A 14,112-nucleotide genomic window follows, 5' to 3' on the forward strand; every position below is an offset into this window, starting at 1 on the left:
AATGGTGCCTGTAGTGTTAAGCACTTTAAGTGTTTGCTAAGACTAGAGAAGCGCTTTTTTAATGCAGTCCATATACCATAATAAGTTTTTTAAATTAGTATTGCAGTGACTCAGCATTTTTTGCGCACAAGTGAACACTCCAAGAGAACTCAGACCTCTCTGGAGTGAACCGAACTGATACCACCTCGGGAGGTGGTATGAAATTCAGTCCACAGTACGGTTGTCTTAACCTGTGCACTGTGAACACAAAGCGCTCCAGGTTCACTTTGCTCTTTGCCGTTGTATTTAGCCCTCTAAATCACATGCTGTTGACCTGGGACGCCTGAAAAAACAGACAAAACCTTGTCGGCCTGTAACGCTTGCAAGGACACAGGATGAGGAGTAGTTTGGTCCACGGAAGATACTGCACGTCTCCAGATGTTGAGTGTAGAATACATCAAACAGCAACAGTCTACAGCACAGACACTAAGGTTTTCCTACAATATTAAGTACATCTGAAAGCGATGTGCCACGTCAAAGTAAAAACAAAACTATATCAATATACATCATATATAGTGGGAACAGAAAGAGGACTGAGACCCCATCAGAGCTGAAGTTGACCAGAAAGAGAACCCAGTCCTCTTTCAAATGAACTGACAATGTGAACACACAAAAAAACAGAGTCCTTTTTCTGTTGGTCCACTTTAAGGGTTTTTTCACATTTAGTTCTTTTTAAATGAACTGATCTCAGTCTTCTTAAATTGCACCAAAAGGTGGACCAACAGATAATGAACTCAGCTCAGTGTTTCTGTGCTGTAGACTTTTGCCATTTGATGTTTTCTACATTCCACATCTGGAGACGTGCAGTAAATTCTGTGGACCAAACTACTCCTTGTCCTGCGTCTTTGCAAGCGTTACAGGCCAACGTGGTTTTGTCTGGTTTTTCAAGCGTCCCAGTACAACAGAATGTGATTTAGAGGGCTGAATACAACGGCAAAGAGCAAAGCGAACCTGGAGCACTTGTGTTTACAAGGCTCAGGTCAAGTGAACCACACCACAGACTTGAAGCGAACTGAACTCATACTGTACCACTTCCCGAGGTGGTCCGAGATCGGTTTGCTTCACATGGTCTGAGTTCTCTTGGTGTTCACATGTGCGCAAAAAATTCTGAGTCACCGCTCCGAGTCTGTTTAGAGGGCTGAAAAGGACCAAGTGTAAAAACACCCTTAGATGCATATGGATGAGATGATACAACAGAGTCTCAAGCTAGTTTAGCTCAACTTTTTCATCATTATGTGCTACCACTGACTAGCTAATTTGCTAACTAGCTTGTAAACTGACAATAGCAGTGAATGTTCCCCGGGTATATGTTTGTTTGGTCGCTTATTCAGGCAGCAGAGACGCAGGAGAACAGTGCTCATGTCTCAAAATTAGATAAAAATCAAATTTAGCAGGAGAGCTAACCTGGGCTGTTCACAGTCTGTGTCTTTCTCTAAAATACAGCACGTTATTGATATGTTAATTTAATGTGATCTTTTATATAAATTTTGCAGATTAGTTTCATAGAAATCTTCTGTCGTGACTTCTTTCTGCTACATTCACTAAAAACACAAAAGATATGTTGTCATGCAGCAGGACATGATTTAATGGCAGAGCATTATTAATCCATCAGTAAAATGAAAGCAGAAATGAACTGGGTGTGTGTAATGAAACATTCAATTCAACAGTGTAGACGACTCACCAGATATCAGTGTTCAAATACATCATTCATGAACAATGGATTGTAACTGAATGCCTCATGAATAGAACATTTGCTCTAATTTTGCCATTTGAAATAGACCTGCTTTGTAACATTACAATTTACAAGTATCCTCCAATTTGCTGCCAAACTGAATATGAATAATAATTATTGAAATGATTCATCAAAGAAGCAGAACACTCCTGAAGCCACAGGATTTCGCCTCCATTTTTTAATCAACTACTCCTCTCATGAGATTGCTTTTCAGAGAAACACTGTTCATGATAAGAACTGTATATTAACCTCTGTCAGATCTGATATTATCCACAGTATGTTTGAAACAAAATGTCTGTAATTATTACCCGTCATAATATGGAGAGTTAACGCACACTGAATGGTAATTTAGAAAATCTTTCTGATGTAATGGAATTAAAGGTGGTGTCCCTGGGGAAAAACAATATTCTGTAATGAAGGAAAAAACACTTAATAAAAAAGAAAATGTATTTTTATGACATTAATCATTCATGACATTAACGCGTCAAAGAGACCACTCAGCAGAAACAAGACAAAAAGAAATAAATACTCCTACCAAAGCTCATTTTGTTTGATATAACTGTATCATTTAATTACTTCTGTTGCATGACTGAAAGAAAAAACCTTTCGAAACCTTTGAAGTTTCCACTTCAAAATGATTTATCAATGAAACGAAAACAGATTATTTTACACCACTGTGACAGATGATGCATAAAAAGTGCCATGGGATAGATTCACTGTTCAATTCAGATTTCACTGCTTTTTCTGTTTCTGTATTTTCAGTGATGGTTATCTCAGGAATCCCCGTGGAGCTGGGGGATTTATTAAAGGGGAAATTGCATTTTTTAAAAGACTAAATGGCCCTCTTTGTGACAGTCTGGGTGTTCTGGGCATTGACTTCCATTTTACTGAATTTAACTGTCCTCATCCCTGTCGGGGTGACTGAAGGACAGTAGAGGCCTTTCACACATTTAACTTGTGACATTCTTGGTTTCATCAATCTAATAAAGTGCTTTTGTCTCAGTCAGACACACACTATGGTTCAAATGTTTGTAAACACCTGTTATATCGACATTTCTTTTCTTTCCTTCAATAATGGCTCTTTTAACTAAGATAAAAACTGTAATTCAGACACTACATTTATCATTTAAATGTGAGTTTTGGCCCTGGAAGAAGACAAATTCAATTATTCAAATTTCCATTACGCTGATTCCCCACAGTGCTGCAAGACAGGGGAGAATACTGCCTGAACTTGTTAATTTAGTTTGCTTTTTAGTCCAAAAAAACACCTTCGGACATTATTAAACTACAACTGTGCAAATGGGCTCTGAATATTTAGTTTGTCTGTTTTTCTGCCCTCAGCAGTCTACTCAGTGGTTAGATTGACACAGTCGGTCCATAGTGTGTTCAGTTGATAGTTCAACAGTGCGAACCCTGGACCCCGGGTCTTCAGAGTTTCTGCAGGGGGGCCACAGAATTACCTCTTGATAATTTTCTCAACGTTTTGATTTAGATTTTATTCTTTAGAAAGTAAAATGCGTCTAAAAATCCACATTAACATGAATCCAACATATTATTAGTGAAGATAAATTGTCATATTCATTAAACCTATTTAATGTACAGTATAACATTAATGATAGGATACCTGTTATCCATGAAATTTTGTGCAATCATGCAAGCTATGCGCTAAATCACTGTGCAGCACTTTTTTTTCTCACCAAAAATTGGCCAATTAGCTGTTTGTTACCAGTATGTCAAGTGTACAGACATTCTTGTGAGCCAAAACGACCCATTTTGTAATTTTTTCAAAGACGAGACTCTGACACACCGTCCACTTCAGAAACCACTGGTGAAAATGCAGAAGGTGAGGCTAATGCAGCTCGCCATGCTACAACTGCTGCTGTCACAACAGCTACAGGCAGGGGTATACATATAGACAATGCAGGCTGTGTGACTGCACAATTTTATACAATATATGTAGTAGGGCATCCATTCTCCATCTCTCCTTCGGCAAAGGGTTCCTTGGCCTGAAAAACGTTGAAGAGCCCCTGCCCTCAGGGACAATTCCAGCTTGTTATGGGCATCACTGTGTGCCTGACAATGACACAGGAACCTTGTTTCATTTACAACCCCCGTTCTAAAAATGTTAGACACTTTGTAAAATGTATTAAAAAAAAAAAAAAAAGTAATACTTGTAGAAGCCTTTGTTTGCAATGCCTGCTTCAAGACACTTCCTGCATGAAGAAACCAATTTCACACAGTGTTCAGATGGGATTTTGGCTCATTCTTCAACACACACAGTCTTTGAATCTTGAAGATTTTGGGGCGCCCACTTGTGAATCTTGAGAAAAAAATTCACCTTTGAAACTTTAACAATTAATGTCTTCAATTCCCAAACACCGTGTGTGGTTAAAAGAAAAGGTGATGTAACATGGTAATAAACATGCCCCAGACCCAGCTTTTTTGGAGCATGTTACAGACATCAATCTAAGAAGGAGTGTATATTTACAAAAAAAGGAAAAAAGACAATAACATTTATCAGTTTTTTCATTAAATACATTGTCTTTGTTCTGTATTCAATTCAATATAGGTCAAAAAGCACTTGCAAATCTATTTTTATTTACGTTTTACACAGCGTCACAACTTAATTTGGAATCAGGGTTGTAAATCTGCACACGTTCTGATGCTAAGCCTTCAGTTTCTTTCACCAATGACTGGTGATTTCCTCCATTCTTATCGAACTGTTGCTCAGAAGGACCTTTCTCTCTTTTAATTGTCAGCCAAATTCAAAATAACATCTATTTGTAAAGAGGACTTTGTACACCTTAAAAGCATAAAGAGCTTTCACAAATATAAAGTAAACCTCTCAGCTGTCTGACTGGACCCATCAAGTGTTTCATGGTAGGAGATATCAAGCTTTTAACAGCAGTGTTTGTGTCCATTATGTAAATGTAATGTTGTGGCTTTATTCAGACTTGGCAGGACCGTTACAGAAAGAGCCTCTTCATGGAAACAGTTATAAGTTAAAAAGTAAAAATATCAAAGAAGATGAATGTTTTTTGTTTTCTCACATGCATTTTCTCTTTCTTCACCTCAATGAGACTTCTGTGGTCATTGTCAAAAGTGACTTACTGCTCAACTATGTGAATCACGTTTAATTTTTCATCCTCTTTGACTCTACCTTGGCCCTTGAGACAGTGAAACAACAGCTCCTAAAGGGACAGGTCACTCCAAAGTCAAAAATACACATTTTGTTCTCTTACTTGTAGAGCATTCAAAATGCATGCTTGCAATTACTTTCTAATGCAGCATGAGCAGTATGAGATTGGAGCCCTGACCGGCTGTAAAGTCCAGTAAATAGTCAGCACCAGAATGTTTCGCTAGCCTGCACAACATCAGACGTTGGTGCGAGTTATGGGCTGTAACTTGGTGGTAAATAAGCAGTCGTGTGTATCTGACTGTGGACGGTGGAGCCTTTGAATGGATTTGTGGAGTTTGAAATGAAATGCATGATTGTAAATGTTTGGAAATGATTTGTAATGACAAATTATCTACTTGTTTCACTAGTTATAAGTAGAAAAAAACTGGCTTGATGAAATATTTATACAATTGCTCGTCTTGATTCTAATTTATAATATCTGTATTTGCTTGATTGATTAGTTTAAAGAGAAAAAAATCATCTTGACAGAAAGTTATGACTAAAAGTTGAATTAAATGTCATGAATTTTCATTGACTAAAACTTTTTTTGAGTTGACCACAACCAGACTAAAACTATGAAAGATAAAACTGACTTAAATGTATCTAAAACTAACACACGTTTTCGTGTCAAGACAGAGACTAAATCTAAAATAGCTGCCAAGTGAACACTATTTCCAAACCACTTATGAGCCTGATACTACGGTTGTTGTTACTGTTAAAAAAAGCTGTTCAAAAGGCTATAATTACAATGCATAATTACTATCTATAGATAGTTCTAGAAAATTAGTGAGACTAACAGACTGAAGTGAACTGCTGACCTTCTTATTTTATACAGTGCTCAGTGTCAAGCAGATAAGCCTTTAGATTAATTATAATGTAACAAGAAGGAGTAGGTTTCATTACCAGAACCACAACAGGGTCATGCAGAGGTCCGTCAGTGTGCAGCGTCTCCACGTCCTCCTCGATAATGTAGTGCCACTCCACGCCCAAGTCAATGAAGCTTCTGGACTGGACCTCCTCTCCTTTCCCGTTGAGAATGTAATGTCCTGTCGCCTGGTTCTTGATCGCTGTAATCAGTCATTTGGTTATGAGTCACTGACAGACAAATGGCTTTGCTCTATGAATTACAAACTTTCTGAATTATTCACTGAGATAAAAAAAAATTGAATTGTGTCTAGAAAGGTTGATTCGTGGGATCTGTCTAACCCTTGGCACATTATGATGGGTAATGACATTATGTCTGACTAATGCTGTAATTTTTACAATTTAAACAAGCCGCAAAACTTCTGATGCGACAAAACTTGTCAGAGGTGACAGGCTGAGATGAAAATGAGCTTGTTTGCCGGCTGCTTTAAATACACCTGATGCATTTTAAAGCAAAAGAGTGCCAATTAGAAGATGCTTAAATGACCCACATCTGTGCTGCACATCATTCCTTCTGGTGCTCAAGTCTTACACTTACACCTGCGGTATCTTACAGAACCAGCTTTGTCTTTTAGGAGTAAAATAAATGTTTGGGGTTTTTTTTTTTTTTTAAATGTCCTGCAGATTTTTATGAAAATAAAATTGCTTATATAAAAATTGGATCATGCAATACTTAAATATATTAACATTTGTTTTTATAGTTAAGGTTGTTGATCATATATCCTCCTGAGACCCTGTGTCCTCATATGAGGACATCACATTTTGGGTTAACTTGACCTTATACTTAATCTGACTTCACTCACTTCACCTCGTTCGTGGACACTTTATGTGCCATCTAGTGGTAGTAAGAGCACAATACACTAATCCACGTTTAAACAAGATGGCAGCCATCTTTGCCAAGTCAGTCTGCCGCCGATCTCTGACACAAAAGTGTTCAAGGTACACACCAATTACGTTTTCCAAACTAATATAACATGCTAACGTTAGCACAAGCCTATGGCATTTTACATTGTATAAATTAGCTTAGCGATGAGCGGAGAGTTCCTCTACTCGTATGAATCCAGGATAAATCAACCACAAAATGTTTTTTTTGTGGAGGCTTTATTGTCTTCACAATTTATTGTTTCTTATCTGTGAAATCAAAATAAATAAAAGCTTTGTTTCCACTGAGGGAAATGGTTTCAGCTCACAAAAATAGACAGGAGGTCTGCGCCCCCACGACGTGTAGTTACATTTCTGGGGAAGTGCAGGTCAGGCTATGCCGTAGGTTCTGCGTTGACTTGACGAAAAAGTATAAATCCCGCTTTAGGAGCAATTGGAATTTTAATTACTAAGTACAAAAGTGGCAACATTTCCCTTCATCGGCTTTCTGACACTATTCTTACACTGTACTTAATTTGAACTGTAGCATTTAGATGCATCATTATTTTCCAGCGTCTGCCCACAAATGAACTTAATTGTTGCTGCTATCAAAAAAATTTACTTTAGCACTTAGTGTCAGCAGTTGGAAAAGTTTAGTACAAAGTTATAGAACTGTAATGAAGCAGGAGATTAATGGGAACTGTGGTTATGCATTTGCAAATGAAAAACAAAAAGGATCATTAACTGTTTCTCATTTTACATCTGCATCTAGTGTTGAACTGTATCTCATATCATCAATGAGCACAGTTAAGTGTTAGCTTAGATCACCAGAATAAAAGGATTTTAAAAGGTGAGTCCCTGAAGTGCAGCAAACTTGCTCTTTTCCATTAAAACCCGAGCTCTGATTCAAGTCTTTAAAATCACACTTGTGTCTGTGTGAAGTCACGATGAATACATTCCCTATACTCAGCTCGTCCACAGTACATATATGAAGTATTGGAACTGACAGAGATGCAGGACTTACAGCAGGAAACTACAGAGCCACTAGTCCTTGAAAAGTAAGAAGGTCAGAAAAATCTTCAATGTGATCCATCAGCTCATGTCATCATCTCATAGATAATGACAGTGACAAGAAGGATGGATGATGTCTATAACACTACAGCAGAGAAGAAGGTCTGATGCTAAAACTGATGGCGTAAGATTCATCAGGAGCCAGATGTACACTCTGTACAATCTATATAAAACCCATTCATTGTGTATTTTTACACTCCCGCTTCTGCAGTGGAGAGTTTCTTTCTTTTCTTCCGCAGCTGCACAATTTGGTCAAAATAAAGGTTGACCAGGTCTCACAGACGGTTCTCAGTGATTGATGCTCTGTGATTATAGAGGCAATTTCATCTGGCACAGCCCAGCTCTCTCCTGAAGCACACAGACAATATTTCTTCCACAGCAGCTGCCAACATTCACGCTGACCGCTCACTAGGACTTTCATCTCTATGAAAAAGCAGGAGAATGCTCCATCACAGACAGTTACAGCTCCAGAAAGGGTGTGTAGTGTTGTGGTTGCACTTTTAAAGGTCCAATATTATACTCATATTCAGGTTTATACTTGTATTTTGAGTTTCTATTTTGGGAGTGTGGCTTCTTGTCTTAATCTTAAAAAAACCCCACATTATTTTCCTGATACTGTCTGTCTGAATGCATCTGTAACCACCCTCTGTCTATAACGCTCTGTTTTGCTATCTTTATACTGTTTCACTGGAATTACACTGCTAGGCTTAGGTCCATGTTCACGTCCTGTCCGCTAATGTCACAAAAAATTCAATACAATGCTTTTGTTTCAAACAGTCTAAATCCTCCTGAGACCCTGTGTCCTCATATAAGGGCATCACATTTTGGGTTTGCTGGTTCTTCTTCTTTATTCTACCCAACTCAGACCTGTTGTCCTCGTTGGTGGACACTTTTTTGTGCCATCTAGTGGCAGGAGAGCAGATTACACTGATCTAATGGATAAACAAGGTGGCAGTCATCTCTGCCAAGTCAGTCTGCTGCCGATCCCAACACAAGGTGACAAGGTCCAAAACCTGATCACATCTAATGGTTGAAACTTGTTTATTTATGATAAGTAATGGTTGTAGTTTTCTATGCCATTGATATGCAATTTGACCAATTTTAGAAATGGTAGCAGGCTAAGAGAAGAAAGTAATCGTTTTAATACAACTTGTCATTAGCTTGTTTGAGGATGTTCGGACTTTAAAATTATCTTTCTATAGCATCTATACGTGCTTTGTAACTAAAAAGAAATTGAAATCTGACTTTTCACAGTATGGGACCTTTAAGGAATGCTTAGTAATCACCAACAGTGATAGAGAAAGTATTCAGATCCTTTACCAGCCCGGTCTCACTCCAAAGTTGTCAAAAACAGGCGCTTGGTCAGTGACTTCCAGCACCAGACACAGACAAAAAAAGCCGTCCTTTCATGTCGGCATGATACATGCAGCCTGTCGCCGTTATTATTTAAAGGCGCCTGGCGGTGTCGGGGGAAATGTGGCGGAACTATGAAGGGTGGGAGGGGAGCAACTTTTACCCGGGAGCCCAGTGTTTGCTTCCCTTAAGACAGTAAAGCCAAGCCCTGCCCTTTTTTAAAAACTATCCAACCATGTGCTTTTGTTGCCTAATCCCAACCACATGCGTGTTACCTAAACATAACCATGTGCGATTGTTGTTGAAGGAAAAAAAGACCGATTGTTTTAACATCGTTACATTATTTAAACTATGACACCAATGTATAAGCAGCATTCTATAGTTATAGGAGGTTGAGGTAGTTTTAAGTACTTTATATACAGTAAGATAATTTAATCCTTGTCCCAATGTGGGATCTGGCCCCTCAAAAAGATCACCAGATAAAGTTGGTGATGTTATCATACTAGTAGACAGAGGAGGGATGTCAAAGAAATGAGAGAGGGACTAACACATTGTTGGTTTTTGTCTTGTCATAAGAGTTTTTGAAAATACGAAAAATACAGAATAACACCAGCCTTAAAGTCGACCTCACAGACCTGTGTTCCCTCTCAGGCATGCTGTAGCTGATGTAGCATGAATCTTTACTGATGAGACAACTATTGTTCCCTTATTGAGTGCTCTGCACGTTCAAGATAATGTACATTGACCTTGCGCCATGACTCAGCTGTTAGAACAAGCTGATGAAGCTGTTTCTGAAAGTATTTTTTCAAAGTAATCCAGGACAAATTCAAAAGCCCTCATTGACAGTAGGAAGTCAATTAAAGGGTGAGGTTATTTCTGCCATCACACATGAAGTTTACACTGGAAACAAAAGTTACTGAAATCTAAACAGCTGTCAACAATAGTCTTTTAAGTGTAACAACAGCTGTGCAGTTTTTAAAATAAGGCAACACGTGATGAATATTTATTCCAAATTTGTTAAATGGCTCATATACACTTTCTTTAACAATTTAGGGTTATAAACCTGAAGAACATTCCCGGTGTTAGACCCATTTGCAGCTTGAAATAACTTGAATAAATCCCTCACCCTGTGGGCCCACCACCTGCAGGGACTGGCATTGGGGCCGGGCGCATTGTGTGCCGGGTGGCAGGCAGTGGCAGGCACCTGGGCATGCTGACCCCTGGTGTCGCAGACTGGCTCGGGGGATGTGGGAAATCACTTTTTTGGAGCTGGAGCTGGTGTGGGAGGTGGAGCAGTACCAACTAGATATAGTTGGACTCACCTCTACATGCGGCGCCAGGGGCTGGAGTTGCTCAGGATGAGTGGCGCTGGTTGGGTGTGGGGATACTCACAAGCCCAGCTGAGCGCCACTGTGTTGGAATTCTTCCCGGGGAACGAGAGGGTCGCCTCGATGCGACTATGAGTCACTAAGAGGCGGATTCTGACTGTTGTTTGTGCATATGAACCGAACGGCAGTTTGGCGTACCCGGCCTTCTTGGAGTCTCTGGAAACATGACGTCCTGGAAAGGGTACCGGCCGGGGACAGCAAAGTTCTCTCAAGGGACTTCCCTTTTTCTTTCTATTCTAATCATCTTCTCCCTCATATATGCCATATATGCCAGTACTGCCCTAGAATTACTTGCTCGACAGCCTGTGATTGAGTCTGATTGGAGATTAAGCTGGAAAAGTTCTTCTGCCCGTCAATGTTTATCAAGAGCCCCATAGACAGGGGAGGAGAAGGATGAAAATTAGGGGCAATCATCAATAATTCTGAGCTTCTGACATAATCTTCACCCTAATCAGCGGGGGTCAGCACCTTATGATAAGGCTTTGAAACGCATCCTGCTGGACCTAAATTTGATTTATGCATGAATGGAAGGTGAATGGATGGTGACTGTCACTATATACCTTGGCTGTGGATTAACGAATGTGGTGAACACACCAGTTCCTCCATCAGTTTTTTATATCAGATAATAATCCCAGAGCAGGAAATAAAAAGACGCTATCGATGGCTTCGGGCAGACACACTTCCTTATTATCACTCCCATGCATGAACAATATAAAGTGACTCAGAGTGGAGGGACTATTTTTACTGACATAAGGGATGCATTCGCTTGCCCTGAAGTCCAGAGGCACATTTGTGATATGCCAGTTTTGGGTATATTAATAAAACTGGCTTGGCTTGAGTTTAATACTCAGAGAGAGGGAAAAAGGTCCTATTTCAAAGAATGACGTTCATATGTGACAAGCTCTTGTTTTAAAAAAAAAAAAGAAAAACACAATTGTTGGTTTGTTAAATCTTTTCCATGATCAGCAATTGTCCAATCAAAGCTTAGCAACTGTAATCAGGCACAGCAGCGCTATCAAGATTTGAATGCCTCCACATGCTGAAGCTGTATGGGGTGATTTGTAGCTCAAGGGCCCCTGTTAAAAGCTCTATAGCACATGGTGCAAGTGCATTTACAGCTCGTCAGACCCCACTTTTGCCAGTTAAATGGCACATTATCAGGGAGCACAGTAAGGTACAAGGGGCAAACAGGTTTATTTAGTCCCCTATTTAATCACAGGTGTGTCTGACATGAATTCAACCACTCAAAATGTCACCTCCCATTACCTTTAAAAGCCAGGTGCACCTGCAGCTTACACACTGCTATTTACAGGTCAGATTTGGCAAATTGGAGGACCGAGCGGTCTCCTGCTGAGGGCAACGCAGTAAGAGCAGTGATGCCTCTGTAGCAAATATCGTGGGACATTTTAGCAGCAAGACTAAAAACTGTAAACTTGACAGAGGAAAGAGAACGAAACATTTAGCCTCTGAAACAATCAAGTAGCACTGCTCCTTGTGCCTAATGCACACATCTGTATTAATGGGGAGTTGGACAGCAGCTCTGCTCTGCTCTCTGCCAGGTTCACATTTTAGAGACTGTAATTTATATTTTCCTCATAAATGATGTATCATTTCACCCACCCCAACCCATCCATGCCTCCATATGTGTCTAATAACCATAAGCACGTTGTGATCCCACCTATGTAGGCGCATCGTACTATCTGAACAATGTGCCCTTTAAATGGCATAAAAATACTGTGCCATGCTGATTTTAAACTAGCAATAACAACTTGCAATTGTGCTGTGCACTGCTTTGAACCGGGTGTAAATTTGGGCCCCGAGAGTTTGGAGGCAAGATAATGGTACTAGTGGTGAAATGTAACTAAGTACATTTACTATATAGAAGTTAAGGTGCCTCAAATTGTACCTAGGTACAAATAAGTATTTTACTACTTCAAATCTTGTTTTGTTATAAATTAAACAACCCAACAGTTTATACGAATACAGCTGGAACAAAAACTCAATTTATCAATTTGTTGACTGACAAAAAACTATTAGTAACTATATTTATAATTGCTGTTTTTCCTGCAAAAACATTTCATGGTTCCAGCTTCTCAAATGTGAAGATTTGCTGCTTTTTCTTAGCCTGGTTCCAGACCATAGACCCCGCCCACTCAACTGAGTAGGCTTGCATCTCTGGTCTGGCATACTTCAGTGAATTTGCGATTTATCTCGTCCAAATGATGGACGGACCAATGAACGCCGGGGGTCTAGCAATTAGCCAATCAGCGTCACGCTGATGTCAAGCTGTACGCCGGTGGGTAACTGGTGAGGATAGCAACAATGGCGACTGCTACAGATCCTACAGACCACATTAACGATGCTATCGAGGTATTTCGCCACTACTCACGTTAATGGAGGACCAAATTAAGGAAGCTGCTAAACTGGATTTAACGGCGATGCAGCTGGGCTTGCATGACGACGGAGACATTTTAAACGGGCAATGCTCGCTTGTTTTCGGCACCCCCGAGGCATGGCTACTAATGACGTCAGACTCTGGGTGAGTCGTTGATCTCTACTGATTGGTTAGGGAAAAATCAAATTCTCTCCTCCTTGTAAATTGCCTTCAATGGAGGCAGTGTCAGACTGAAGGTTCTGGGAGCTTCAGTCTGACACTCACGCTAGCTTTTTCTTTTAAAGTGTCACTTTGGGCATTTCTACCCATTTTCAGATCTTTTGCAAACCTTTTCACAAACCAAACCTAATCAATTAATGAAAAAAATAATGATAATAATGAAAATTATTATTAGTTAATAATTCAAAATGAGCTCCATCTCAACCAACTACAGCAGTAAAATCCTGCTTACACTAATGCATAAGAAACAATTATCAATCAATAAAATATAATATCAATATTATCAATTAAAATAATTTCAATTTATCCGTCATGGGGACAATTTTTCTGCCTGATTAGTACTTTGACTTTAAATACTTAAAGTACATATTCCTGATTACGCTTACATATTTTCACTTAAGTACAATTTTTAATACAGGACTTTTACTTCTAAGTACCTTTGCTGTGTGTTTTTAATACTTGTATTTAAGTAAATGATCTAAATATTTCCTCCACTTTTGGCTATCATATCAGAGTTTAGAATAAAAGCAGATCTTTTTTTGCTCTTTATTTGATTTGCTGTACCTTAGACAAACTTGTTACTCAATTTAGCACTGGGAATCCTTTACAAAATGTTTAAAGGCTCATTAAGTGCAACCTTGACTTTAGAAAAAGCAACACAGAAACAAAAGTGCATCATTTTGTAGATCTGTAGACTTCAGATCATGTATTAGTAAGTTTACTGTAAAGTTAAAATGTACTTTTAAATGTTATCTACCCTGCTGTATACAAATGATTACAGTTAGCGCCACATTTACCAGTTGCAGCATTTAAGTAATGAACACATGAAAGCATCAATAATTATAATCCAATAACATAATAAATATGTTTCTGAAATGGGCAACCATTGCTGTTACTTTTGGTATTTTAGGGATATTTTGATGCTATTACTTTAGTTCTTTTATTTCAGTCA

At 39.0% G+C, this 14,112-nt stretch overlaps 1 protein-coding gene across 1 annotated transcript in view; it reads right to left on the reverse strand.

The window, feature by feature from the left end:
- adamts3 (ADAM metallopeptidase with thrombospondin type 1 motif, 3) overlaps window positions 1–14,112 on the reverse strand; it is a 227,024-nt gene that overhangs the window by 34,340 nt on the left and 178,572 nt on the right. The window contains exon 17 of the mRNA XM_033620106.2: window positions 5,853–6,016. Within this exon, the coding sequence (XP_033475997.2) occupies window positions 5,853–6,016 (164 nt within the window). The remainder of the gene's footprint in view (window positions 1–5,852; window positions 6,017–14,112) is intronic.

This window comes from Epinephelus lanceolatus, chromosome 9 (genome assembly GCF_041903045.1).
Source record: "Epinephelus lanceolatus isolate andai-2023 chromosome 9, ASM4190304v1, whole genome shotgun sequence".
In the NCBI taxonomy this organism is placed as follows: Eukaryota; Metazoa; Chordata; class Actinopteri; order Perciformes; family Serranidae; genus Epinephelus; species Epinephelus lanceolatus.